General features: G+C 51.7%; 8 protein-coding genes across 8 annotated transcripts; 5 read left to right on the top strand and 3 right to left on the bottom strand.

The window, feature by feature from the left end:
• Nucleotides 1-227: 227 nt before the first annotated feature.
• COCSADRAFT_34794 (uncharacterized protein) lies at nt 228-1720 on the bottom strand. The gene is made up of 3 exons (XM_007699315.1): nt 1072-1720; nt 499-1019; nt 228-448 (listed from the first exon to the last, which is right to left on the bottom strand). The coding sequence occupies exons 1-3, from the start codon at nt 1586-1588 to the stop codon at nt 410-412; spliced, it is 1077 nt and encodes a 358-aa protein (XP_007697505.1). The 5' UTR covers nt 1589-1720; the 3' UTR covers nt 228-409.
• A 1170-nt stretch (nt 1721-2890) lies between these two features.
• On the top strand, nt 2891-8286 carry COCSADRAFT_85462 (uncharacterized protein; the record flags this gene model as incomplete). Its single annotated transcript, XM_007699576.1, has 4 exons — nt 2891-4959; nt 5005-6431; nt 6483-7086; nt 7140-8286. The coding sequence occupies 4 exons, from the start codon at nt 2891-2893 to the stop codon at nt 8284-8286; spliced, it is 5247 nt and encodes a 1748-aa protein (XP_007697766.1).
• Nucleotides 8287-10131: 1845 nt separating this feature from the next.
• Nucleotides 10132-10616, top strand: COCSADRAFT_34789 (uncharacterized protein). Its single transcript, XM_007699314.1, has one exon. The coding sequence runs from the start codon at nt 10156-10158 to the stop codon at nt 10396-10398; it is 243 nt and encodes an 80-aa protein (XP_007697504.1). The 5' UTR covers nt 10132-10155; the 3' UTR covers nt 10399-10616.
• A 444-nt stretch (nt 10617-11060) lies between these two features.
• COCSADRAFT_34787 (uncharacterized protein) lies at nt 11061-11461 on the bottom strand. Its single transcript, XM_007699313.1, has one exon. The coding sequence runs from the start codon at nt 11345-11347 to the stop codon at nt 11141-11143; it is 207 nt and encodes a 68-aa protein (XP_007697503.1). The 5' UTR covers nt 11348-11461; the 3' UTR covers nt 11061-11140.
• Nucleotides 11462-12496: 1035 nt separating this feature from the next.
• On the top strand, nt 12497-14332 carry COCSADRAFT_169179 (uncharacterized protein; the record flags this gene model as incomplete). The annotated part of the gene is made up of 1 exon (XM_007699575.1): nt 12497-14332. The coding sequence occupies one exon, from the start codon at nt 12497-12499 to the stop codon at nt 14330-14332; it is 1836 nt and encodes a 611-aa protein (XP_007697765.1).
• Nucleotides 14333-15754: 1422 nt separating this feature from the next.
• On the top strand, nt 15755-17565 carry COCSADRAFT_296030 (carbohydrate-binding module family 50 protein). Its single transcript, XM_007699574.1, has one exon. It carries the CDS (start codon nt 16081-16083, stop codon nt 17200-17202), a length of 1122 nt encoding a protein of 373 aa, XP_007697764.1. The 5' UTR covers nt 15755-16080; the 3' UTR covers nt 17203-17565.
• Nucleotides 17566-19453: 1888 nt separating this feature from the next.
• COCSADRAFT_179550 (uncharacterized protein) lies at nt 19454-23071 on the bottom strand. Its single transcript, XM_007699573.1, has 4 exons — nt 22104-23071; nt 20654-21313; nt 20041-20606; nt 19454-19928 (listed from the first exon to the last, which is right to left on the bottom strand). The coding sequence occupies exons 1-4, from the start codon at nt 23019-23021 to the stop codon at nt 19661-19663; spliced, it is 2412 nt and encodes an 803-aa protein (XP_007697763.1). The 5' UTR covers nt 23022-23071; the 3' UTR covers nt 19454-19660.
• A 118-nt stretch (nt 23072-23189) lies between these two features.
• COCSADRAFT_34782 (uncharacterized protein) lies at nt 23190-24582 on the top strand. Its single transcript, XM_007699312.1, has 3 exons — nt 23190-23392; nt 23444-24273; nt 24323-24582. Exons 1-2 carry the CDS (start codon nt 23310-23312, stop codon nt 24156-24158), a joined length of 798 nt encoding a protein of 265 aa, XP_007697502.1. The 5' UTR covers nt 23190-23309; the 3' UTR covers nt 24159-24273; nt 24323-24582.
• The last annotated feature ends 1738 nt before the right edge of the window (nt 24583-26320 follow it).

The raw sequence follows: 26320 nt of genomic DNA, 5'->3' as shown, positions 1-26320 counted from the left end.
GCGACTTGGATGTTGGAGGTACACCGCTGACAGTAGCTTCGGATAATCCAGGTGTGAGGGACATGCTAGCCCGAGACCGGCATTGCGCTAACTGGACCCTGGCCTGTAACGTGGGAAGGACGAACGGCACAGGTGCAGGCTTCTAGGGCTGCATGTAGCGTGCATCATCTGCATGCACTTGCTGTGCCAAGTCGTATACTATATACTTGCGGGTTGCTATTTGTATTGAGAAACTTTGTATTTAAGAATGTATACCTGAGGTACGTGTGTTTCAAACTTCCAAATCTATAGCTACTAAAACAATACAAATGGCGGAGTCTAATCCGACGAGGTCAAGTGAAAGGCGGCGGCATAAAAGTCAATCGAATCAGAATACACGGGCATACGAGCAATCTACACACGGTCACGGCTATAGCTTACTTTCGTTCTGCTTCAATCGTATAACGCCCTGTTCATGTTAGCACAGTCCACTATGAGAGACAGGAGTAAGCCGCTTACCTCTTGGACGCAGCTGGCGATGAGCGTGCCATCCTTGGTATACATTCTCTGGGAAACGAGGCCACGGCCATCACCAGCCCAAGGGGTCTCCATCTCGGTGAAGATCCATTCGTCCGCGCGGAAGCTGCGCGGATTGTGGAAGTAGATAGTGTGGTCTAGACTGACCATCATGCCAATCTCGGGCTTTGCCTCTCCGCTCTTTGCCAGGTCCTCTGCTTTCCTCAGTTCACGTATGCGCTGCTTATCTGATTCATTGACAAAGCTTTGGCGCTGGAGCTCGGCGTCATCCATCTCGAGCAGCTTCTTGAGTACGTCCTCGTCGATGCTTGACCTGGCCCTGCTCTTCCGCTGGTTCGAGTAGCGCAGGAGCTTGTGCGCACGTGCGACGGTGCCGATGAAGTAGCTATCGGACATGTATGCGATAGCGGAGAGATGGGCTTCGTGACCGCCAGTGGGAGAGATTTTACCGCGAGCCTTTATCCATTGTCGGCATCTCTTGGTGTGGGGCTTGTCGGAGTCGTCTGCTAGACATGAGCCAGGGCAGGCTAGAGGATGGTGTGCGAATTCACTCACCATTTTCAATGGGCAACAGTTGGGTCTGAAAGGGACTTTGGCCATCGTTGGGCGTCCTCAAGTCGTCACTCCCTTCTTTGGGCGCCGGGACGTCCGGCATGGGGTAGATGTGCTCAACCTTTTGGGCGCCTCCACTGTTCTGGCGAACAAAACTCATGGTTGTGGTGAAGATGACCTTGCCCCTTTGCCGGGCCTGCACTGTCCTGGTTGCGAACGACTTTCCTGAGCGCACCCTTTCTACATGATATATGACAGGTATCTCAGAGTTGCCGGCAAGGATGAAGTAGCAGTGCATCGAATGCACAGTGAAGTCGGGGTCAACTGTCTTCTGGGCGGCGCTGAGTGTCTGGGCAATGGCAGCGCCGCCGAAGATACCGCGCGCACCGGGAGGATGCCATAGGGGGCGAGTGTTTGTGAAGATGTTAGGATCAATGTCGGCCAGTTGCGTCAGTTCAAGGACGTTCTCAATGGCCGACTGGGAGTGGTCGGCGGGCGGGGGGCGGATGAGTGTGGCCATGGCGGTGGCTGGTAGTTTTTCTGTTTGTGAATTGTTCTGTATTCTGCGAAAAAGGAGGTCAGTGTAGCAACATCAGATGCAAACAGCGGCTGTATGGGACTTTGGGCGTCGTCATTTCCGGCGCACGTCAAGGCAGCGCAGACGCGCATGAGCCGAGGCACAATGACCGTCGGCCATGTGGGCACTTGTCGCGCCGACCACGTGACTAATTGCTGACTTATGGACGCTGACTAAGACGGCGACGCCAAGCCGAGGAGCAAGCCGGCTCTGGGGTAAAAACGTCATACTGGGCTTGCCGGGCCCTGCGCAGATGCGTACCTGACTTGGTGTCAGAAGACTACCCACCCTTACATGCCTACTACATAGTCAATGTTTCATCTGTCACCTGCTGTCCGTCCTCGACGCGTGCCCGCCTCTGCATGCCTGGTGCATTGTTCGCACTCCTCCCTCTAGGCGCCTTGTATCTGCATCTTCCCTGTGCCTGCGCCTGTGCTTGTGCCTGTGGAATGTTGCGGCCCGCCGCTGCATAGTCTATCTGTACACCACCATCCCATCCCGCTTCACCTGCCTTGCCTCCATCCTCGTGCCACACCTCCGCCGCCCACAACACCATGGCTGCAACCAACCCCGAGCTGCAGGCCAAACTGCAGGAGCTGGACCACGAGCTCGAGGAGGGCGATATTACACAAAAAGGGTCCGTACTGCTGCTGCATCATCACCGCCATCCGCCTCTCCGCGTGCGCTAATCAGTCGCATAGCTATGAAAAACGCCGCACCGTGCTGCTGTCGCAGTACCTGGGACCCGACTTCGCTGCCCAGTTGCAGGCCGACCTGAACCAGCAGAACCCACCCCAGCCAGCCAGCGAGGGCTCTCGCTCCCGCACCGCATCCTTTGCTACTCCGTCCGGTCCGAGCCCATCACCGCGACCACAACCCCCGCATATCCAGCTCCCCCGCCCAGACTCATACCATGATGCTTCGGCACAGGGCCAATTGGGCGCAACCATGCCATATGCGAACGCCTCCGCCGCCGCCTCCGGGGGCTCGCAGTACATGGCCTACCCGCCCAGCCAAGTCGGCCGTTTTCAAGAGAAGCAGCTGGGCCTGCGCACAAATTCGCTCCAGCGCAATTCCTCACAGCTGTCGCAAGGAAGCGAGACATTCATTCCACGGCCTCAAACGCCTGAATACAACCACTCGCGCGAGCCCACCATGATGGGCAACTACGCCTTCAATCCAGACCATCAGCAAAGCTTTGATGGCCAATTTGGCTCTCCGGGAGAAGCCAGTCGAAGGAGCACTATGCTCGAGGTAAACCAAGGCTATTTTTCTGACTTCACAGGCCAGCAGATGCAAGACCATCGCGACTCGTATGGGGGGCCCAACCGCTATTCGTCGGGAGATGCCTTTTCTCCTACTGCCGCAATCCCACCTCCCATGATGAACCCCAACGATCTCCCCTTGGGCGCTGCCGAAACCATGATGCCGCTAGAGCCCCGCGATCTGCCCTTTGACGTCTACGACCCTCACAACCCCAATGTCAAAATGTCAAAATTTGATAACATTGGCGCTGTCCTGCGCCACCGCAGTCGCACACAGCCAAGGACGACTGCCTTCTGGGTTCTTGACGCAAAAGGCAAAGAGACGGCGTCCATCACCTGGGAAAAGGTGGCTAGTCGCGCGGAAAAGGTGGCCAAAGTGATTCGGGATAAGAGCAACCTTTATCGAGGCGACCGTGTGGCATTAGTGTACAGGGATACAGAAATCATTGATTTTGTCGTGGCGTTGATGGGCTGCTTCATTGCGGGCGTTGTAGCGGTACCCATCAATAGCGTCGACGACTATCAGAAACTCATTCTTCTCCTAACGACGACTCAAGCTCATCTCGCACTGACCACAGACAACAATCTCAAGGCCTTTCATCGTGACATTAGTCAGAACCGTCTAAAATGGCCGAGTGGGGTAGAGTGGTGGAAGACGAACGAGTTTGGCAGCCACCACCCCAAGAAACATGACGATACTCCAGCTTTGCAAGTACCAGAGGTTGCCTACATTGAGTTCTCGCGTGCACCTACTGGTGACCTTCGCGGTGTGGTGCTTAGTCACAGGACTATTATGCACCAAATGGCCTGCATCAGTGCCATGATCAGCACGATACCCACCAACACTCAGAGCCAAGACACATTCAGCACTAGCCTACGGGATGCAGAGGGAAAGTTCGTTGCTCCAGCACCGTCCAGAAACCCCACAGAAGTGATCCTCACATACCTCGACCCGCGCGAAAGCGCTGGTCTCATTCTCAGTGTCTTGTTTGCAGTCTATGGCGGCCACACTACCGTATGGCTCGAGACCGCGACCATGGAAACCCCAGGTCTATATGCACATCTCATCACCAAATATAAATCCAATATACTGCTAGCGGATTACCCAGGACTCAAGCGCGCCGCATACAACTACCAACAAGATCCAATGGCTACAAGAAACTTCAAGAAAAACACAGAACCCAATTTTGCCTCCGTGAAGATCTGTCTGATTGACACGCTTACCGTCGACTGTGAATTTCACGAGATTCTCGGAGACCGATATTTCAGACCATTGCGAAACCCCAGAGCACGGGAACTGATTGCGCCAATGCTCTGTTTGCCAGAACATGGTGGAATGATAATATCTGTACGCGACTGGCTAGGTGGAGAGGAGCGCATGGGGTGCCCATTAAGTATAGCAGTAGAAGATTCAGCTGATGACGAAGATGACACAGAGGATAAGTATGCAGCGGCAAATGGCTACTCCAGTCTCATCGGTGGTGGCACCACAAAGAACAAAAAGGAGAAGAAGAAGAAGGGCCCGACAGAGCTTACAGAAATCTTGCTGGACAAGGAAGCTCTGAAGATGAACGAAGTCATTGTTCTGGCTATTGGAGAAGAAGCAAGCAAGCGTGCAAACGAGCCCGGCACCATGCGAGTCGGTGCCTTTGGATATCCCATACCGGATGCGACACTAGCCATTGTAGACCCTGAGACAAGTCTTCTGTGTTCACCATACTCGATAGGCGAGATCTGGGTAGATTCACCTTCACTATCTGGTGGCTTCTGGCAGCTGCAGAAGCATACAGAGACCATTTTCCATGCCCGGCCATACCGTTTTGTTGAGGGTAGCCCTACGCCACAGTTGCTTGAACTCGAGTTTCTGCGCACTGGACTCCTCGGCTTTATTGTAGAGGGAAAAATATTCGTCCTCGGATTGTACGAAGATCGCATCAGACAGCGTGTTGAATGGGTGGAAAATGGTCAGCTTGAAGCCGAGCATCGATACTTTTTTGTACAGCACCTGGTCACAAGCATCATGAAAGCCGTACCAAAGATTTACGACTGGTAAGTGAGCTGCCCAAAACGCAATGACTGTCTAACGTGTCATAGCTCATCGTTTGACTCCTATGTGAATGGTGAATACCTGCCAATCATTCTCATTGAGACGCAGGCCGCATCGACTGCGCCCACGAATCCAGGTGGACCACCACAACAATTGGATATACCCTTTTTGGATTCACTATCTGAGAGGTGTATGGAGGTACTCTACCAAGAACATCATTTACGAGTATACTGCGTGATGATTACAGCACCTAATACACTTCCACGAGTCATCAAGAACGGACGGCGAGAGATTGGCAATATGCTTTGTAGAAGAGAGTTTGACAATGGTTCTCTGCCTTGCGTGCACGTAAAGTTTGGCGTTGAGCGATCAGTGCAGAATATTGCACTCGGTGACGACCCCGCTGGCGGCATGTGGTCATTCGAGGCATCAATGGCACGTCAACAATTCTTGATGCTCCAAGACAAGCAATACTCAGGTGTCGATCATCGCGAAGTCGTCATCGACGACAGAACATCGACTCCGCTCAATCAGTTCTCGAATATTCACGACCTGATGCAATGGCGTGTATCTCGGCAGGCCGAGGAACTTGCCTACTGCACAGTCGACGGTCGAGGAAAAGAGGGCAAGGGCGTCAATTGGAAGAAGTTCGACCAAAAGGTTGCGGGCGTAGCAATGTACCTCAAGAACAAAGTCAAGGTCCAGGCCGGCGACCATCTCCTTCTGATGTACACGCATTCAGAAGAATTTGTTTATGCCGTTCATGCATGTTTTGTGCTTGGAGCTGTTTGCATACCAATGGCGCCAATTGATCAGAACCGGTTGAATGAGGATGCGCCGGCCTTGCTACATATCCTTGCAGACTTCAAGGTCAAAGCCATTCTTGTCAACGCTGACGTTGACCACCTAATGAAGATCAAGCAAGTATCGCAGCACATCAAACAATCAGCCGCTATCCTCAAGATCAATGTGCCAAACACATACAGCACAACAAAACCGCCAAAGCAATCGAGTGGCTGCCGCGATCTCAAGCTTACAATTCGACCGGCATGGATTCAGGCGGGCTTCCCAGTGTTAGTCTGGACGTACTGGACGCCCGATCAACGTCGTATCGCAGTTCAGCTGGGCCACAGCCAAATCATGGCACTGTGCAAGGTCCAAAAAGAAACGTGCCAAATGACAAGTACACGGCCGGTTCTTGGTTGTGTCCGAAGCACGATAGGACTTGGTTTCCTTCACACTTGTCTCATGGGAATCTTCCTTGCTGCACCCACATACCTGGTGTCACCTGTAGACTTTGCACAAAACCCGAATATTCTGTTCCAAACGCTTTCGCGGTACAAGATCAAGGATGCATATGCAACGAGTCAAATGTTGGACCACGCCATCGCACGCGGGGCTGGTAAGAGTATGGCTCTGCACGAGCTGAAGAATCTCATGATTGCGACTGATGGAAGACCACGCGTTGATGTTTGTAAGTGAATGTTTGTATGATAAGACTTTCATGATTGCTAACTCGATGCAGATCAAAGAGTGCGTGTGCACTTTGCGCCAGCTAACTTAGACCGAACCGCAATCAACACTGTCTACTCACATGTATTGAACCCAATGGTAGCATCGCGATCATACATGTGTATTGAGCCAGTCGAGCTCCATCTCGATGTTCATGCTCTGCGACGCGGCCTTGTCATGCCCGTTGACCCTGACACAGAGCCCAACGCTTTGCTCGTCCAAGACTCGGGCATGGTGCCAGTGAGCACACAAATATCCATTGTCAACCCAGAGACAAACCAGCTGTGCTTGAATGGCGAGTATGGCGAGATCTGGGTTCAGTCCGAGGCGAACGCTTATAGCTTCTACATGTCAAAAGAGCGTTTGGATGCAGAGCGCTTCAACGGTAGGACGATTGATGGAGACCCAAATGTGCGATATGTTCGTACAGGCGATTTAGGATTTTTGCACAATGTGACACGGCCCATTGGACCTAACGGTGCCCCTGTTGATATGCAGGTACTTTTCGTTCTTGGAAGCATAGGTGACACGTTTGAAGTCAACGGACTGAACCATTTCTCAATGGACATTGAGCAATCTGTCGAACGTTGTCACCGGAACATTGTTCCTGGAGGCTGGTAAGTTAATTTGGTTCGTTGTTACCTCGTGAATATTTACTAACACTCTACAGTGCTGTTTTCCAAGCAGGTGGGCTTGTTGTTGTCGTTGTGGAAATCTTCCGACGCAACTTCCTTGCAAGCATGGTGCCGGTGATTGTCAATGCAATCTTGAACGAGCATCAGCTGGTCATTGATATCGTCTCGTTTGTGCAAAAAGGTGACTTCCACCGGTCTCGTCTGGGCGAGAAGCAACGCGGAAAGATTCTCGCAGGATGGGTCACGCGAAAGATGCGCACAATAGCCCAATACAGTATACGAGATCCTAATGGACAGGATTCCCAGATGATGATTACAGAAGAGCCTGGTCCTCGGGCTAGTATGAGTGGAAGTATGCTTGGGCGAATGGGCGGCCCAGCAAGCATCAAGGCCGGGTCGACAAGAGCCCCGAGTCTAATGGGCATGACGGCGACTATGAATAATCTATCTCTTGCACAGCAGCAGCAGCAATACCAACAGCCTGGTATGTATGCTCAACAGCAAGGCATGCACGCCCAGCAACAACATCAATTTAGCATGTCCAACACGCCACCACAAGGTCCACCCCAAGGCGTGGAACTGCATGATCCCAGCGACCGCACACCGACAGACAACCGGCACTCTTTCCTTGCCGACCCGCGCATGCAGAACCAGGACCAAATGAACGAGATGGGCGCCTACGAACCCATGAACTATCAAAACGCGTATCATCCGCATCAACAACAATACGAATCTGAAGACGGGGGCAGCGGACTCAGCGGCCCCGTGCCAAACGTGCTGCGGCCGGGTCCTTCATCCGGGTCCGTAGACGACTACGACCAAGCTAACAACAACAACAACAATATGTGGAACAATCGAGAGTACTATGGTGATACCCCGTCATATGCAGGAGGATACGTTCAAGACGGCAATATCCACGAGCAGCAACAACACGACGAGTACACGAGTAATGCATCATATGGCGGAAATCAAGGCCAAGCCCTAGGTGCAGGCGGAGGCGGCGGTCTCCGAGTCGCAAATCGCGATAGCTCCGACAGTGAGGGCGCAGATGACGACGCTTGGAGACGTGATGCCCTTGCTCAGATCAATTTTGCGGGCGGCGCTGCTGCTGCTGCTTCCGCTGGGACACCAGCTGGTGGTGCTGGTGGAGCCTCTTCTTCGCAGCCGGGCCATGCGCAGTAGGCGATGTATGTGTGTTGTTTAATTTCGTATATAGAGACCGTTGTACACGGAGGTTTCAAATTAGAAGAACATATTCATATTAGCTGTTGTTAAATGCTTTATTTTGGGATAGTTAACCCCCAAGGCTTTTTTTTTCTTCTTCTCTTGAGTGTGATTTGAACGGGAGATTTCAAATGTACATCTCGCTATATATAGGTGTTGTTTGATAACGCAAGGGTGAGAAGAAAGGGCTTGGGACGTATCTCGCGATATTAGACTGGGAATGCATGAATCAAGGTGTTGAACAAAGAGAGAGCGGTGAAGGGCGGGGTGGTGTGCACGTAGCTGGGCGTACAGCAAAAAGAGCCAAGGAATGATGACACGGGACGGCACACAAACACCTTGGTGGATACGAAACATGACAACGCCCTCGGTCAGCAGAGTGTGGTTCGAAGGCGTGCATACACACAGACGGATGTAGTCATGTTACCCCTCCCCCATTGCCATTGTGTCCTTCTCACATGACACTAACGTGACCGGACGAGATATGTCTCTTTGCCGCACAGTAATATCTACGCATCTCATAACAGTTTAGGCGCCAAGTCAATTGTGTTGTTTCCCACGTTTCAGCCGCGAACCAGGCGGACGGGATAGGGAAGGGAGAACCCTTCATGAATTTAGTATTTTTCCATGGGCTATAAGATCTAGAATGTTCGGAAGAAAGTCGCCCAACGGACGACGGCAAGGATCTAGTAGTATTAGGCGAATGAAAGATTTGCAGAGAGATTTAACAAAAGGCGGAGAAGGAGAAAAAAAGATTAGAAGCACACATGGGGTTTACCAAGACGGGATGTAAATTGATATCAATCTTGTTTTGTTGGTTAGTTGCTTGTGACTTTCACAATTGGCTTGGCAATCTACACACGACAGCATGACAAGCTGAAGAGCGAAAAAGCTTGATGGGTGTTGGTATACGGTGTAGAGATTGCAAAAGTGTTTCATGTATGGGAGGTTCCTCCAGGCGGTTGGATGCCAAGGACGGAGATTGGTGGAGCTGAAGTTAGTGGTTTCATGTGGAAAACAGGCCCGGGGAGAGTCGGTGGGCTTTTTTAGGTTCTTTCATTGCAAAAAATAAGTTAGCGAAGGGCGAGAGCGGGCCAGATTTTGGGTCGGTCGGTTTGGTGACTGAGTGGGACGCCAACGGGTGTCACTGCGGATACGTATCATTTGATCGTGGGGACCTGGGAGGGCTGTGTGGCTTGGAGTTTTCTCGGCAAGCTCATACGCTCGGTCCCAGACAGAGTGATTATCCGGATCGTGGTCGCGCATCGGAGGACCAGTGCAGGTACAGGCGTATATACTGTGAATCGGAGCTTCGTTTTGTGCACTATGGAGTGGGGTGGAGGGAGATGGCGGTGACAATGACGGTGGTGGTGATGTCGCAGCTAACAAGGATTCTGCCGTAATTGTAAGATATTAAAGCCGACATACGAACAATGCTTACATAGTAGTGTACACAAGAGCGTACGCTGCAATAAGCGTTGTGTTAGATTCGGAGTGAGGATGCCCTTGGGCGTGCAAGCGTGTCGCTGTCAATGTGTTACACCAAACGATAGCGCATGGCGGAGGAAGCGCCACACTCTAAAACCATGCATTGAAGAACCTAGACGTGAGCGGGTCCCGAGGTCTGGCGGAAATGACATAGGTGGAACCGCAATGTGAAGGATTCGATGACTATTCCGATTTTTCCAGTCACTGCGTCGAATTTTGGCGAACGTCGACGAGCTGAGGCGTGGCGTGTGAAGGATTACCAGAAGCGTTATGCCGCCTGGCAAGGCACACGCTATTGTTTGACAGCGGGTGGGGTCCAAGCAGGCGGCGCATGAACAAATGTTTCAACGTTATCGTGAGGTCAGCCGAGTCACGGCAGAAGGAGAGCGACACTCCGGCGCTGGTGTTTTGAAACTGGCTCACGCCGAAGCAGCACCACGGTCAAGCGATATAGTTGAGGCAAGCGGCGCAGGCGGGATGCGATGGCAGCATGGATGCAGCCAGAAGGGCAGAGAAGCGGACAGTCAGCAGGACGTATTTTTGCTTTGTTTTGTTTTGTTTGGGGCGTGGGTGTGGGTGTGAGGATGAGGATGAGCTAGATTGTGGCTAGTATGGAGGTAATCTTGTAGGTTTATTGCCTAGAAGACTTGGTATTCCGAGGTTGAGCGGCAGAAACAAATAGGTCGAACCCGAGTGCCGGGTAAACAAGGACTGAGACAATTTCCCCCAGGTTGGCCATGCGTGCCCGTCGAGAAGTGCTATTCATGAAAAGAGGGCGTTGGTCCGTCGAGACCCGCCGGGCAGTGTGGCGGCGAAGGGGGCGTGGGTGAGCCGACAGAGACAGCAGTGGTTTATGACAAGCACGTGCGGGTGGGGAACCAAGCGCGCGCATTGGTTGACTGTGGTGTGCATGAAGAGCGTATACACTAGCAGCAAGAGAATGCAGCGCCGTAGGATAGTAGGCGTAGGGCGGCGACGGCGCCTCGTGGCAAGTAGGGACGAGGGCTGTTGAGTGGTGTGGGTATGCTAGTAAGTATGCTAGTAGCTACATACTACGTAGGCGTGGCAGTGTAGGTACGTGGCGCAGACTGCTGGCCTGGTTGCCGGTTTGCTGGCCTGGCTGCTCTCTTGCACAGGGCAAATGCATTGTGTCGTGCCCAGCGCCGGCTCTCGGCCTTGGTAGTGCACTGGGCGTATGAATAGCTGTCAGCACGCCCGCTGGCGGTTCGCGCCATGGTGGAGATTTCTACGCGACATGGACGACGACGGCCTCGGCAGCGTGAGGAACATGTCAAAATGAAGCCAGGGGTGCATCAAAGCCGTTTTACCTGAACAGATGAGTGCGATCTCCGCCAGGATGTGTGATGAAGTTGACTCGCTTGGAGGACGGTTTTGGGTGTTGGCCTCGAGGCGGCGGCGGGCTAGAGCCGCACATGTCATCGGCCGGGCATGGCGTCGGGGCCTGCACAGTTCCTGCAGAGAGGGCGCGAAAGAGGGATAAGACAGGCGGGTGTGGCGGGCGATAGTGCATGTGAGAGGGAAAGAGAGTTGGAGAGAGGAAACCATGGTGTTTGATGGAATCGTCGCGCATCGTGCATCGCGCGTCGGCCCATCATGGCGTCGTCATCATCATCAGTATGGCAGTAGTTAATAACAATAACAATCATCATTCTCATGGCCGTGTTGGCCGTGGGCAGTTAGTGTCTGTGGCGCGGCGTCTGCGTGTGGATCGCCAGGCACCGCGCCCTGATTGGCACCAGCAGGCGACAGCGTGTATAGACTACATGGATTGATACAGCGTGTATAATGGAATTGCACCTAGAAGCACATAGCACAGCACAGCACGGCCGGGAGCCGGCACGTCTTGGTGGGCTTGTGCAGGCTGGGCGGCGGTGCCGATGTGGGATGGCGATGGGTGGTCGGGATAGGATGGTGGATGGGCAGGCTTGGTCTGGCGAGGGTGGGCTGAGGGGCCTTGGTTTCATGGCGCTTCCAGGCACGCGGGCCTGAGTGGCCAGCATTCGCAGCCTCCGCCGCCCCGTTTCACCCGCTAGCAGCTGGTCGGACCAGCCAAAGCCAATCGTCCGCCTGGCCCCGGCGCCTCCCCCTGGTCGCTGCCGGCCAGGCCACCCCCTCGCGCGAACCTCATATCCACTGTTTCCCTCGCTCCCCCTCTGACCTCACGCTCGACGTCCCTGCTGTCTGGCTTTCTGCCCACATTCGTTTCCACTGTTCCTCACTCGCTACGGGAACCAAAAAACACCCTCCCTGTCTACCTGTTGCTTGCTTTAACTTCACCCACCCCCGCCGCCCGTCACACCATCCCAAGCCCATTCACCCCAGCCACGCCGTTGCGACCATCAATCTTTTCAACACACAACACGCCCCCTCGTTCATTCACGCCCGATACTGTGCAGGCCACTCCCGCCCTTCTGACACCATTGTGCATACACGACTACTGCCCGTCCACTACCGTTTGTAATGCATTTCCTGTGACCACGCTTGTCCTCCTCCCATTCCGCCAACGCCTATCGCTTCGCCTCTCGACTCCGAAGCGCCCGTGGGACCACCTAGCTACACAGCGACAACATTCACAACAACACCGACCGTCACTCAAGAGCACCTGGTAGTGTGCCTCGACCCTCGCTCATCGCGCAATCCCCCCTTACTATCCGCCAACATGTCTCTCTCCGGCTTACTGCGCTCGCGGGAGGCACCCGCTGTCAAGCGCCACCTCCTCTCCGACTGGAATGCCGCCCAATTTGAGGAGCTCAAGTACTCGTACGGTCTCACTGGCGTGGACCAAGTCGGCAACTTCATGTGGGTCGACACCTTCCTCTACATGCTCGTAGGCATCTCTGGCATGCTCCTCATGCTCCGCATCTCCAACATGCTCTGGAAGCACAGCCGACACATCACCGCAATGGGAAACCCCAAGCAAAAGTACTGGGAGACCAACCGAACAAGCTGGTGGCCCTGGCTCAACCGTCATATCCTCGTCGCCCCGCTCTGGAAGAAGAAGCACAACGCCCAGTTCCAGATCAGCAGCGCTATTGACAACGGAACCCTCCCTGGAAGATGGCACACCATCATGCTCTTCATCTACGTAGGCCTCAACGTTGCATGGTGTCTTGCCCTCCCCTACGACGTCCTCGACTACAAGGAGACGCTCGCCGCCCTTCGCGGACGCTCTGGAACCCTCGCCGCCCTCAACCTCATTCCCACCATCCTCTTCGCCCTCCGCAACAACCCCCTCATCCCTCTTCTCCAGGTCTCGTACGACGACTTCAACCTTTTCCACCGCTGGGCTGCTCGAATCACCATTGCCGAAGCCATTGTCCACACTGCCGCTTGGTTGTATAACACCAAGGCTGGTGGTGGATGGCCCGCCGTCGTAGCTGCCCTCCACACCGAGGGCTCTTACGGATGGGGCATGGTCGGAACTGTCGCCTTCACATTCATCGGCATCCAGGCCTGGTCGCCATTCCGTCACGCCTTTTACGAGACCTTTCTCAACATCCACCGCCTCATGGTCATTGCTGCTCTCCTCGGCTTGTACAAGCACTTGGAGCTGCACGCTCTGCCCCAAGTCCCATGGATGTACCTCATCTTCATCTTCTGGGCGGCCGAGTGGTTCCTCCGCCTGTGCTCCATCTGCTACTACGGCTTCAGCCTGAAGCAACGCTCCTCCATCACTGTTGAGGCCATGCCTGGCGAGGCTGTCCGTCTAACCATCAACATGGTCCGCGAATGGACCCCCCGTCCCGGATGTCACGTGCACATGTGGATGCCTCGCCTCTCCCTCTGGTCCTCGCATCCATTTTCCGTCGCCTGGGCTGCGACCCTGACCGATGATTCCAAAGAGATGACGCTCCCCACTTTGGAAGGCGACGTCACCATGATCAACGGCCAACCCAGGAAATCAAAACAAATCAGTCTCATCTGCCGTGCCCGTACCGGACTCACCCGTCAAATGTACGAAAAGGCAAGCAAAAGCCCCAATGAGCAATTTACTACGTGGGGCTTCATTGAAGGCCCATATGGCGGACACCACAGCCTTGACTCGTATGGTACTTGCGTGCTGTTTGCCGGAGGTGTAGGCATCACCCACCAGGTCATGTACCTTAAACACCTTGTCAATGGCTTCAACAACGGCACAACCGCCACGCAAAAGATTGTCCTCATCTGGACAGTACCCACACCCGACTGCTTGGAGTGGGTGCGCCCATGGATGGACGAAGTCCTCCGCATGAAGGGTCGCAAGCAGTGCCTCCGCATCAAGCTCTTCATCTCCAGACCAAAGGGCCGTGTCGAGAGCAGTAGCGACACTGTCAAGATGTACAGCGGTAGGCCCAATATGAGGAGCTTGCTAGAGGAGGAGGCCAAGCACCGCGTTGGTGCCATGGCTGTGACCGTATGCGCGTCTGGCGGCATGGCCGACGGTGTACGACACGCAGTGCGGCCACTGCTTACCGAGGGTGCGGTTGATTTCATAGAGGAAGCCTTTACGTATTGAAGCGCTGTATTGCACGTCTAATCATGTCACATGTCGTTTTTTGAGAAACCGCTCATTACATCACTTCGCTGGCCTACTCGTACAAACGCAATCCAGGCAATCGCTTGGTTGCACCCGCACCCCTAGGCCCTCCGCCGACCCAAACTGGCGCCGCACTAGCTTGATACGCAAGGCTAGCACGACCATGGGCAAGCCAAACAACGATGCGCGCGCTCACCCTCAACATCGACACAGTTGACTGCCTGTATCTATATCAAAACACATAAACTCGTTTTCCTTCTTCCATAACTCTTGGGTTACTTTTTGTCTTTTTACTTTCGTTTCTTTTCTGTACATACACCTCCTTCGTAATCATTCATCCTGTTTTCTACCCACACTCACGCTGTCATGTCTCTCTTTGAATCTCTTGATCATCGTTTCCATCTACAAGCGCAAAAACTTGCATCATCTGGGCGTTTCTTTCTCTTTCGTTTTTTCACTTAGTCTGTCTTTATGACGCCCTTTTTTGCATGCAAAATACAGGGTTGCGAAGAAGAATCTAGACTAGACACAAGGATCTAATTCCAACAAAACAATCTCATTCCACACAAAAAAACAAATCAGTTTCCCCCTTTACAATCGCACTCAACAATACGCGTCGTGCATGGTGTATTTTTCTCCCGCAAAACATCTACAGTATAATGTATAGTGTAAACCAATATAACTACCTGGTGTGTGACCAAAAGATAACGGATCGGATCGGATCGGTGTACTTCCCAATCGAGGGCAAAACTTCGGCTTGATCTCCCTCCCCTTGTTTTTAATAATAGTACGAACAAGTTGCTATAAACACCACCAAGGTAAACCCTGGAAAGAGCTACCCCGTCCGTCTCACCCTCGGCGCACGCACGCTCTAAACTTCGGCATTAATGCATACAACAAAACACCGCCTCAACAAAGATCCCATGTCTCTACCTCACCGCTTGTATATCGTGAAATTTTAGTATAACAGGTGAGCCTTTCTAGAGATTAAGCAAGCGCCCGGCGTTTGCGGATAACCCACTAGCGAGAGTATAGCTGCCAACTACGGTAGCAAGGCAAGTGTAAAGCAAGAAAGCACGTCAGCAATTGCGCCGGAACGCCGGAACGCCGCAAAACGTGGCGGTCAGCCGTTCGTAGCGCTGCGCCTCCGATTTAGCCACCCCACTTGCAGTCGCGCCATTGGACCACGGAGGCGCAAGGCGTGGCGTTCGGCTTTCTAGCTTTCTAGACGCAGACGCCTGTCTGGCTGCAAATGATGCGAGAGACTCCACCTTTATGCGGCTTAGCACGGCCAAGGGTGGCGGTGACTGACGACAACGGACCCGGTGTGGCTGTGGCTGTGGGGCGCATTTATGCGTCGGACGACGTAGCCATGGTGTACTTTGGAAGGTTTGGCTGAGTGGGGTAGAAAGAGGGGTGGGTTTAGTATGTTGTTACGTGGGCATATAAGAGAGAGGGCCTTCTGGCGGGATGACACGTGTGAGCTTGTTTCCTACTTCTCAGACACAGATTGCACATCTACTTTGCAAGCTCTTTTCTTGTTCATTGACGAAGAGAAGGCCAGACGCATCTACGATTAAGTTTGTTTCCTGGTGAAACCGATTCAGCGGTTCACATACTATCACACGCTTTATTGTTCCGATAACCCGGTTTTCGATTGAGAAGAAAGAAAAACTTTGGGTACGAGATCGGAGAGGAGAAAGTAAACCAAAAAGAAATTACGAATCATGACTGGATACGGGTACAACGAAGGCGGAGGCGGCGGATATGGGCAACAGCCTCCTCACCAGGGAGGAGAAGCCAGCCAGTACTACACTGGTGGCGGACAAGGAGGACCACCACCTCAAGGTTATCCCCCACAACAGGGCGGATACCCACAGGAGGGCGGATACGATGCCTCTGGACCTCCTCAGTACCAGCAGTACCCCTCTACCGCCACGCACTCGTCCAACTCCGGCCGCAACTCACACAACCAAGGCTACCAGAACCAGTATGGCGGAGAGGGTGACCCAGAGGGTGAGCGTGGTATCATGGGCGGTATCGCTGGTGCAGCAGCAGGAGGCTACGGCGGCCACGCACTAGGCGGCAAATCCGGTCACGGTACCACTGGCGCCATCGTAGGAGCCCTCGCCGGCGCCTTTGCCGGCCACAAGACCCAAGACGCCGTTGGAGACCGATGGGACGAGCACAAAGAAAAGAAGAAAGAAGAAGAAGAGCGACGCCGCTGGGAGGAAGAAGAAGAACGCCGTCGTAAATATGGCGGCGCCGCCGCCGCCAGCGCCGGTGCCGGCTTCGCACATCAGTCACACGACCAACAACGCTCCGCCGGCGACTTCGGCGGTAACTTCTCTGCCTCCTCCCAAGACATCCGCCTCGACGCCCACGGCGACTACGTCCTGCACGCCCAGTGCCGCCGCACCGACGGCTCGGTCCAAGCCTCTTCCATCCCGCTGAACCGCTACCTCGCCAACGACGACGGTTCCTTCCGCTGGTCCGGATCATCCACCGACCGCAGTTCCGGCAGCGAAAACACGTATACCGTCCAGCAAGGCGACACTCTGCGCGCCATTGCGTCGCGGTATTCGCACTGCTCGTTTGATGAGCTTGCCAGACACAACAACATTGCCAACCCTGACCAGATTTGGCCAGGCCAGAACTTGAGGATTCCGACTGGAGGCGGTGGAGGTGGTAGCTCTGGTGGCTTTGCGTCGTCGGCACGCAATGTGAGGTTGGTTGGTGGCGGGCAGAGGCTTGAGGCTGATTTGGAAAGTCACGGGGAGTGGAGGCGTAGGGAGATTAATCTTGATGAGAGGATTAGCAATCGGGATGGATGTTTGGTGTTTGTTTAAGATATTCATCACACTGAGTGTTCCGAGAAGGTCAAAAAAAATCAAAAAAATCAATGTTTGTTAAGAAACTTTATGAATATCATGCATACGTTAAATCGTTGTGACTAGTTTTACATAGCACTGAAATCTTTCCTCAATACCTTACCAATGCTTCCTCATCTCAACTGCATCCACACACTAACTGCGTATTTCATCCAACACTTCTTCAACCCCAATCCCTCTTATCTGCCTAATCCTTACACTCCATACCCCGCATAACCTCCTCATCCAGCGTCCCCGGATCCAACCTCAACCTCACAAAGTACCCGTACTCGTAGCGCTGTCTTGGCTATAGTCCAGAACATGCAGAACTACTTCGTTTTTTTTTTCAGCCAGATCATCCAGGCGTCGTCGCAGAATAGTCGTTGGTAAAATTCCTTCACATGGGTTCACTAGTTGCACTTCATCTTTACTCTCAATGCTCGCCTAGTTCGCATCGCCGATGACGCTATTCCTTGCCCGCGCCGACATGTTCGTCGCTACGCTGCCCACGAAGTAATCTCGGCTGTGCAGTAGTAGTAGTCGTGGCACCGCTATTGGCTTTCTGCTCTGCATTGAAAAGCTGCACGGTAAGCGCTTGCTGGGGGTGCTTGAGAGCGGGTTTGCTGAGGAAGGATTTCAAGTTCCCGGATAGGAGTTTTGTGCGGGATCCGCTTGTTGCTGCGGGGATTGTATTTGACGAGTTCATGGTTTGGGGGCGTGGATATATGTGGTTAATTCACGGTTGTTGTGGAGAGATAAAAGTGTATGTAGAGAGAGAGAGAGATGTGTAGAATTCGATAAATCATGAAGTTATGTGATTGAGCAATCCCATGCGCTGAAGTGGACATTATACATAGTTAAGCAAAAAATAAGTGAAAGAAAAAAAAAGGTTATCTGCGCCTACATCATACATGGATTCCAGGCTTTGTTGCAGCCAAAACATCATTGTGGAGAAGAAGTTGCGTACGCCATGGACTTTTCGGCCTTTTTTGAGGCGTCGTTATAGGGCTACTTTTCGTGTCGTGGTATGACGTATGGCCAACCTACCCGATTAGGCAACACAAGAGTAGGCATCGAACGCTGTATCGCCATTGACCGTTGAAATGTCCTGGAAATTGGTCTTGGCAGCATCATTCCAGACAGTTGAGCGCTTCGGTCCAAATAAAGAAATGTAGGGACGGAATGAGTTTAGCGGAGTAACGGGTCTCCGGCTATATTAGGATAAGGTCCGGGATGTCCATATGCTTGCTCCCCCCCCCTTCCCAGGGTAGGCAGCCGAGCTTTGAGCCGAGTAATGCCTCTATGTTGCACATCACGCATAGCATAGCGAGCTGATCTCCCTATATTCACTTTGGACACATACACACAGAGAGAGCGTGGAGTCAATCACTGTCCCCTCTTCAAACAGCAGCCCCATCCTAACGGTACTAACATGGTAATTACCAAATACAACACAATAGACCCTTGTTTTCTTCTTCTTCTTCTTCTTCTTCTTCTTCTTCTTCTTCTTCTTCTTCTTCAGGAGTAAAGTAGGCACCACAGCCACGATCTGGGCGACCAGTCTGACTGTAGAAGAAAAAAAAAAGGGGGGGACACCAAACTACAAGGGAGACACGCGTCTCATAAAGCAAACCACCGAGAGAGAGACACGCGCACGCGAATGGGGGAAAGCCCTGGTTCGATAAACCTTTTTTCTTCTTTCCCAGGCTTGTTTACAAGACGATCACAATGATAGAGTAAGCATTACTGTACGATGGTGTCCCCCCCCTTTGTAACCCCGGATTTCCGAACAAGGTACCCAAAACACCCCCCAGACATTGTTCGTCCGGTCAAGGGGGTACAGGTGTCCCTTCGCGGCTGTGAATGGTACAGGGAAGGTCGTGTTGGCAATAGTGGGATCATTTATAAGATTACTGTCTACTTACATTTGCGGGCACGGTCAGCAAGTTGCTGGGGCAGATTGCCATGGGGGTTTGTGGTTGTCGTGTTAGGTGATTCGATTGTTCAGGGTTTTTGTTGAGGTGAAATGATTTATACAATGCAGTAATGTTGTACGACGCGACACGTCTGATAGGTAGTATGGGACTCGTGTGTGAGTGGTGGTGGGAAGTCGATCTTTCTTTTGCCTCGTACGATCCTTGATTGCAGGTCACACGCCTGTTTTCTAGGATAAGGATGTGCACACGGATTTCGATACGACATGTGTGTCGATGTGAAGGTCTTGGTGCATGTGCAGAGCATAGCATAACTAGGGACGCTACATATTTAGTGATGGCTAAGTAGAGCGGACATGTGCTGTCACCGACTAATCATATTGGTTGACTCATGATTGTCACTGCGTACTTTATGTCGAACTACGTACCATCCGTAGAAAAAGTATGTGTACAGCATAACATTCGTAGAAAGAAGGCATTCAAAGCATAGACATACGACCCGATTATTCATCGTCGTCGCTATCAGAACCACTATCCCAACCTTCATCGTACTCTTCTGCAAGAACTTGAAGGCCATTAGAGAGCGCCTCTCTTTCTTCGATATTAATCATGCGCTTTATGATCGGCTCGAGTGTTCGTATCTGTCCCGCTACAGCAGTACTTGTTGTGAGCCCAGCGTGAACAGCAAGCTTCTCAGTATTCCCCGATCCTACTTCGAACATGGACTTGGGGAAGCTGTCGAGTAAGGGGAAAAGAAGAGGAGCAGTATATCTAGTCGTTGTAAGTGCATGTAGATTACACAATGGTGTTTTCAGACTCATAAGCGGATTGGATGACCACGAAAGGGAAGAGTGTTCATCAGAAAGAAACACTAAACACTTACCTTTGTACCGCCGGTCCATTGTTGAACCTGTCATGAGGGTCGTTTTCGCTATCATCGGATAACAACCACTCTCCGCGAGAAGCCTCTGCCCTCCCGAATACATGCTCTTTCTTTGTTTTTCCAGTAGCGGTCCGGTAATCGCGGGTAAAAACGTCAATATCAAACTCCGTCAGTTCATCGTCACCCTCACTGGCCTGTCTTGACCGTGTCGATCCAAGCTTTGCCATAGATTCGGCTATATCAGCAGCCTTGTCTAAGAGTACATTTGGGTCCGCAATGCTCATCTCAAACTTCGCTATACGTCGTTTTCCCGTACTGTTGATAGTGTCTTCTAGGTCTTGAAGTGTACCTCGTCCACCTAAGGTGGTTCGTAACCGTGAGGAAATAGTCATGCTTTCTATTCCCACAACCTGTAGGGCTGTCACATGCCACGGGGACGTTGAATCGTATTTTAGGTAACTCGGGATTTTAGTGGGCGTGTTCGATATTGGTACGTAAACAGAAGACTGTTCGCCAAGCACTTGGAGTGATCGAGCTGAGTTGGCGATTTGTTTTAGGCGTTGTTCCTATATGTTGTCAATAATGTAGAGACAACCTATGATAGTCATCATACCCTCGGGGTTTTGTTGTTAGCACCATGATCACCAAGGCCCCAGGTCCAGATGCTCATCTTTCCATACTCGTCTCTCAGTCTTTCGAGCCATCCGGAAGTCCAGCCACCCCAAGCATCATCTACACCAGTAAAGATCTGCAACCCTTGGATTCCGTCACATTCCTCGACAAATGGACGAAGATCTCGATCAACTAAATCTACTTCTCTTTCGAGTTTCTCAAATAGTTCCATACCAACATCCCAGTTTTCGAAAGGCATGAGCTTATCATTGACATCAAACTCTGACAACTGGACGATGGACTTGGGATGATAGAAGACGCGGCTGTAATCAGACCAGTACCGAACCGAGGATGTGCTGAGTTGCGGTGGTTCAAGACCAGCGTCAAGATGCTCTTGGTAGGCTGATTGCGGGATGGTCTTAGACGCGCGTTGAACGATGGGTTTGGAAGGCCATACACCAGGCTGGTCCAGAATACTTCGGTCGTCCTCTGCCTCGTACAGTGCGTTGATTTTCCGCATACTTCCAAAAGCACCCTTGAGGTCGTATATCAGAGTTCTTGGAGTAAAGGTGTCGGAGCCATCCGGAGCCATGCCTGGTCTGAAAAGAATGTCATGATTGACGGGAGATTCATCTTCTGGCGGGTATGTAAAGTATGACTCCTGTAAACAAGTCAGAAGAGCTGGGTGTATCGCACTCCGTCAAAAATTCAATGAGACTGTGTGTGAATGTTGCGAAGTGCATGAATGAAGTATTGGTGGGGCATTTGAGAGCAAAGTTTCTCCCCAACACATTCGCAACACATTCAGAAAAGAATATACAGCATTAAAAGATATGAATATACTGGCATGTGACGAGCCACTGGAGTTCTGCACTTGCCTGTGTGTTCCAAAAGTGCGTTCCGAGATAATTGCTCTGCGTACCAAATTGCAAAGTGACGATTTCGTGCATGGCGACAACAACAATTCAAGAGAAGACTGACTTGAATTTTCCAGCCGCCCAATTCTTACTGAAGGCGAAGAAGAAAGATGAAGAGAGTGCTGATAGTAAAAGTGGAGATGCACGACGGTTGGACGATGTCAAGTTCTGCCAATTGCCCCGCACGTGCTCACGCGAGGAGGCAGCGCTTCACGTCCTCCCCAAGTACGTCATCGTCTGCAGGTTGCAAAATTAGAAAGGCTCAGGTTATAGACATTGCCTACTGGAGATCATAGAATGCGGGAACATATGCAAAGGCCTGTTAGTTTCATTTACCTACATGCACCTAAGAATATATAGAATTTAACCCATAAGCTGCAACTGATCCGTCGGTGGCCACCTTGTTTGTGCAAAACTAAGACACCTCTTGATACTCTGCAGGTACTTCCGTGTAATCTCATCACTCATGATATGCGCCGCATTCTTGTCGCTCTCATGCAGCTTTTCTCGTGCACTTCTCTCGTGAATACCCACCATCGTAACACCAATCGGCCATGCTGCCTTGCCAATACTGAGTCGTAGATATCCGTCATTCGCATCTACGTATCGCCTTTCCTGTGCTGCATGCACAATTTCCACAACAGGTTCGATGATGCTGTCTGGGAGGTCAAACTTCTCCAGCTTCTTGAACAACGGACGCATGTTCTCCCGTGCTTGTACCATGGCAGCATAGGCTTGCTTCCCTTGATAACTCTCCTTGACCTCTGGATCTCGGCGCGAAAGCGTCACGTCCCATTCCTTCAGCACCATTGTGAAGTAACTTGCGAGTTGCCTGAAGAGGAACTCTCGACCCTCCTTGTCCTTTGGCACCTGTAAGCTGACCTTCATGTCCTTCTCTGATACTAGTTGTAGGGTTGTCGGGATCGGACCGTCGGTCATGATTGCTGCTAGATTGTCTGCGCCGACTCGCTTCTTGTATCGCTTTAGGCGCTGCTTGTGTGTCTCGCCGAAGATTCGGGCTGGTTCGTCGAGGGCTCTCAGTTTTGCGATCAACTCTTCATCTTCAATGTCTTCGTCCTCGGGCACAGGTGTACCATCTGCATCGCCTTCCTTCTTCTTTGGCGGTAAGTCTGGCAAGCCTAAGCGCTTCCTTCTCCGCCGCTCTTCTGCCTCTTCCTCTTCTTCCCTAATCCGTCTTGCTTCTTCCGCCATGCGCATCCGCTTCTCCCGCCGCTGGGCTTCTTTCTCAGCCTCATCTTCTTCGGCTTTGCGTTTCTTCTCTAGGCGCTCCAGTCGTGCTTTCTCTACGGCCTCCTGTTCAGCCCGGTATGCAGCTTGCCGTTGGGCCTCGATTTCGCTACGCTTGAGGTACTTTTTGTCGCTTGATTCCGATGTTGGGGCTGTTTCCTTTCCTTTTTTGATATGCGCGGACATGAGTTTTGCGAAATCCATCTTGGCTACTGTGTTGTTTGTAGCCTGGTGTTATCTCGAGTGCAAATAAAGAGTGAACGTAGAATGCGACATGGAAGTTCACTGATCGGCAGCGCGATTCTGCCGAGGAACGGCGCTAGTAGAAGCTCTCCGCGTCGCGTTCCCTCACTCGTACTCCACCACCATCGCATGCCAAGATAACGAATTGTGAATCTGTTTTGTCGCGCATGCTATAAAACCTGATTGAATACTATTGGAGCACATCGAGTGCTTTTATCATTGGTTTGCGACAAGGCTGTGACCTCCAACATGGCCGCCCCAGCGAAGATTGACCGACAAACAACCACACCTTTCTTATTGCGTCTCTTCTTCAAGCAAGGATCATTCCACAGGCAAGTGGCTAGTACGATATAAAGCGCCATCATGTCGCTAACAGAACAAAGGTTAGATGAGTTCGATCCGACACTACCACGTCTTCCAACAAATGTCCAAATCTACACATGGCAAAGCTGCACTCTGCGCGAACTTTGTCAGCTTCTCCTTAGCGCAGTACCATCAATGCTACCACAACCATATGCTGGATCGCGCATCGCATTCCGACTCGTATACCCGGACATACAAGGCTCCAACAGACCAGGCGCACCAGGACGATTTATATCGCGAGACATAGGCTCTGTCATAGTAGGCGCCCCGTCAAGGAACGATGACGTTGACATGGAAATGAGTGAGGGGGGAAGTGTCGCGGAAGCTCTCAAGCAGCTGGATGGTGACCCAGACAGGACCCTTGCAGACGTCAAATTCCTTATCGGTGATTACATCGCATGTGCAATCCTCCCACCATTGCCTGATGGCGGGGTCCCTGCCGCTCCACCACCACTATCTGGACCAGGAAGGGGACCGCCAGCAGGCTCGTATGGTGGACGGGGTAGAGAGAATGGCTTCGGCGGTCGAGGTGATTGGGGCGGATATGGAAGAGGAGGAAGAGGGGGAGGTGGTAGATTCGACGACAGAAGGATGAGTGGGGGAGGGGTGCCGTCAGGCGAATGGAGAAGAGGTGAAGCACCACCAGAGCGAGAGCCAGGATTTGGAAGAGGAGGGAGAGGACGTGGAGGCGGAGATGATTGGCGTGACCGGGGCAGAGGCAGAGGCCGCTGGTAGTCACGCCGTGTGTCAGAGGGCTTTTCCAATAGACTCCAAATGTTCATTCACTCACAAGAGCCAAATTATACCCACTTTCACCACCTTCGAGACTCATGAATATGCCATGACGGTGGTGAGTTGACATTCTATTCCAAAGAATTACAGTTGACCAAGTTCATCAGGAAACAGTTAAAAAGTAAAACATATCTACGTCTCGATTCCATGAGATTGTTGTTCAATACAAAGCCGGTATCTCGATCCCATCAAGACGCATTGAAAGTCAAGCGGCGGCCTATATCCCCAGCTCTTAGATAATCTGCGAGTGCGCTTCTCTTAGTGAGTACGTGAAAAAACCCGAGTATTCATACAAGAGTGGCCCAGTATACACCAATAGAGTCCTCTCGAGAAAAACTTACCTTTCTTCTTTGTTTCAAGTTCGCTTCCTTTAGCCATCCTTTACTACATTTTGTTATTTTTGATTTTCGGGGCTCGATTTATTTCCTAGTTGTCAGCTCTATAGTGGAGTGAGAGTATCTAGCGTTCACATGTCCTCACCATATCAGGCTACGGAAATATGCTTTTCGCTTTTGCATTATACCAGGCTCGATAAGTATAGGGGCCTTCAATGTTCTGCTTGCTGTCTGTAAGAGAAGCATACGACAACACACGCCATAATGCCAGTGACTTGTCGTAGATACCTATGTACGCATTTTCCATACCGTTATTGCCACTCACTATTGTAGTGACGGTAGCAGTTTGAGATGAGAAGGTTCGTATGAGACTTTGATAGAGAAGTTGAGCTTTCTGGATATGATTTCTATTTGGCTCAGGTCTGCTTGAGTAGCCATCAGTGACCAGAAACTTTCCATTCACTCTGAAAATGATGTCAGTTCTTTCTGTACTGCATTTGGATTACATCATAGTCTCATTGTACGACTTGGTGAGGATGTGTTGATCCTATGTCAGTTCACTGTGAAAAACAAACATGTTCAATGACGGAGCATTGGCCAGGGGAAATAGGAATCGGACATAGGCGTTTAGCTTCGTAATATGGCTCTCTATGTTTTCTGATGCCCCTTGTACTCGGCTTTTAGAACCAAACATCATTCAGTCTACAAGATTTGTTTTAGCCAACCATATCGAAATCGCGAGTGTAGGGTTTCCCGTCTCGTGTGGGCATCTCAAGTCACAGCCTGATTGCTCACCATGCATGACATGCCCTTCATTACTCACCGCTTCCTAACTCGTGCATCGTACCATAATGTCACCATCATTTGTCATGCTTTATCCATTGCATATACGCGAGTCTCGATCGCAAAGCGCTTCTCGTCATCGGCAGATGTTGTGTATCCAGCACATTGGAACCGAGCAAGAGTCGAAGTTTCCAAATACCGTCCAAGAAAGCAAATCGAATCGAAGTTGGCGCTCGAGCAACTCGTTAGCCGCCACCTGCATGCCAGATGGCGGCACATCAGTGACATGCCACGCGTGGGAGACTTTCATGAGCCGCAGCTCACGCCATAGCAGTGGGTGCACTAGAACGCGGATGTCGTCCTGGAAACATCACTGCGTGCCAACCCTGCAGTTGCAGCAAGAACAGTAGGCATTGGCAACCTACGCCATCGGAGATAATGTAGTGAAATTGCCAACAAAACGACACTGGAATGTGGAGGCGAAGTACATACAGGTCGACATGCATCTACCCCAGAACCCGCATACGGCGCAGCTTCAAACAATGAATCCTCCACAGCTCCTGAGGCGAAAGAAAAAAAACCCCCCCTTACGAGTGTTGGTACTATGCCTTCTAGATCACATCCCTAAAGTCCAAGATCACCACATTCTCTCCTTCATTTCACCACACGCCAGATCCCCATCCCGTAATTTGCAAGGAAGAAAAAAAAAGAGGGCGGTCTATACAACCGCACCAATCCCAAACTACCAAACTACCAAACTATCCCACCCCTTACATAGAAGTTCCATATAGCCTTCCATGCTACAAAAGCACGTATGCACCAAGGATCACTATCTTCAGCCCTCCCCCAATGCAAGCTCACTAACAAGCGGCTATCCACATACCGGCAACATCCACCAATCCCATCCTTCTTTCCCCCCTCCCGACCGTTTTTTTACAATCTACATCCTTTATGCGCCACACTTGTCCAAGCCTTTGTGCAACATCT

The sequence above is a fragment of the Bipolaris sorokiniana genome (genome assembly GCF_000338995.1).
Source record: "Bipolaris sorokiniana ND90Pr unplaced genomic scaffold COCSAscaffold_4, whole genome shotgun sequence".
Lineage (NCBI taxonomy): Eukaryota > Fungi > Ascomycota > Dothideomycetes > Pleosporales > Pleosporaceae > Bipolaris > Bipolaris sorokiniana.
Note: the sequence above shows the minus strand (reverse complement) of the source record. Positions and strands in the feature narration are given on the sequence as shown.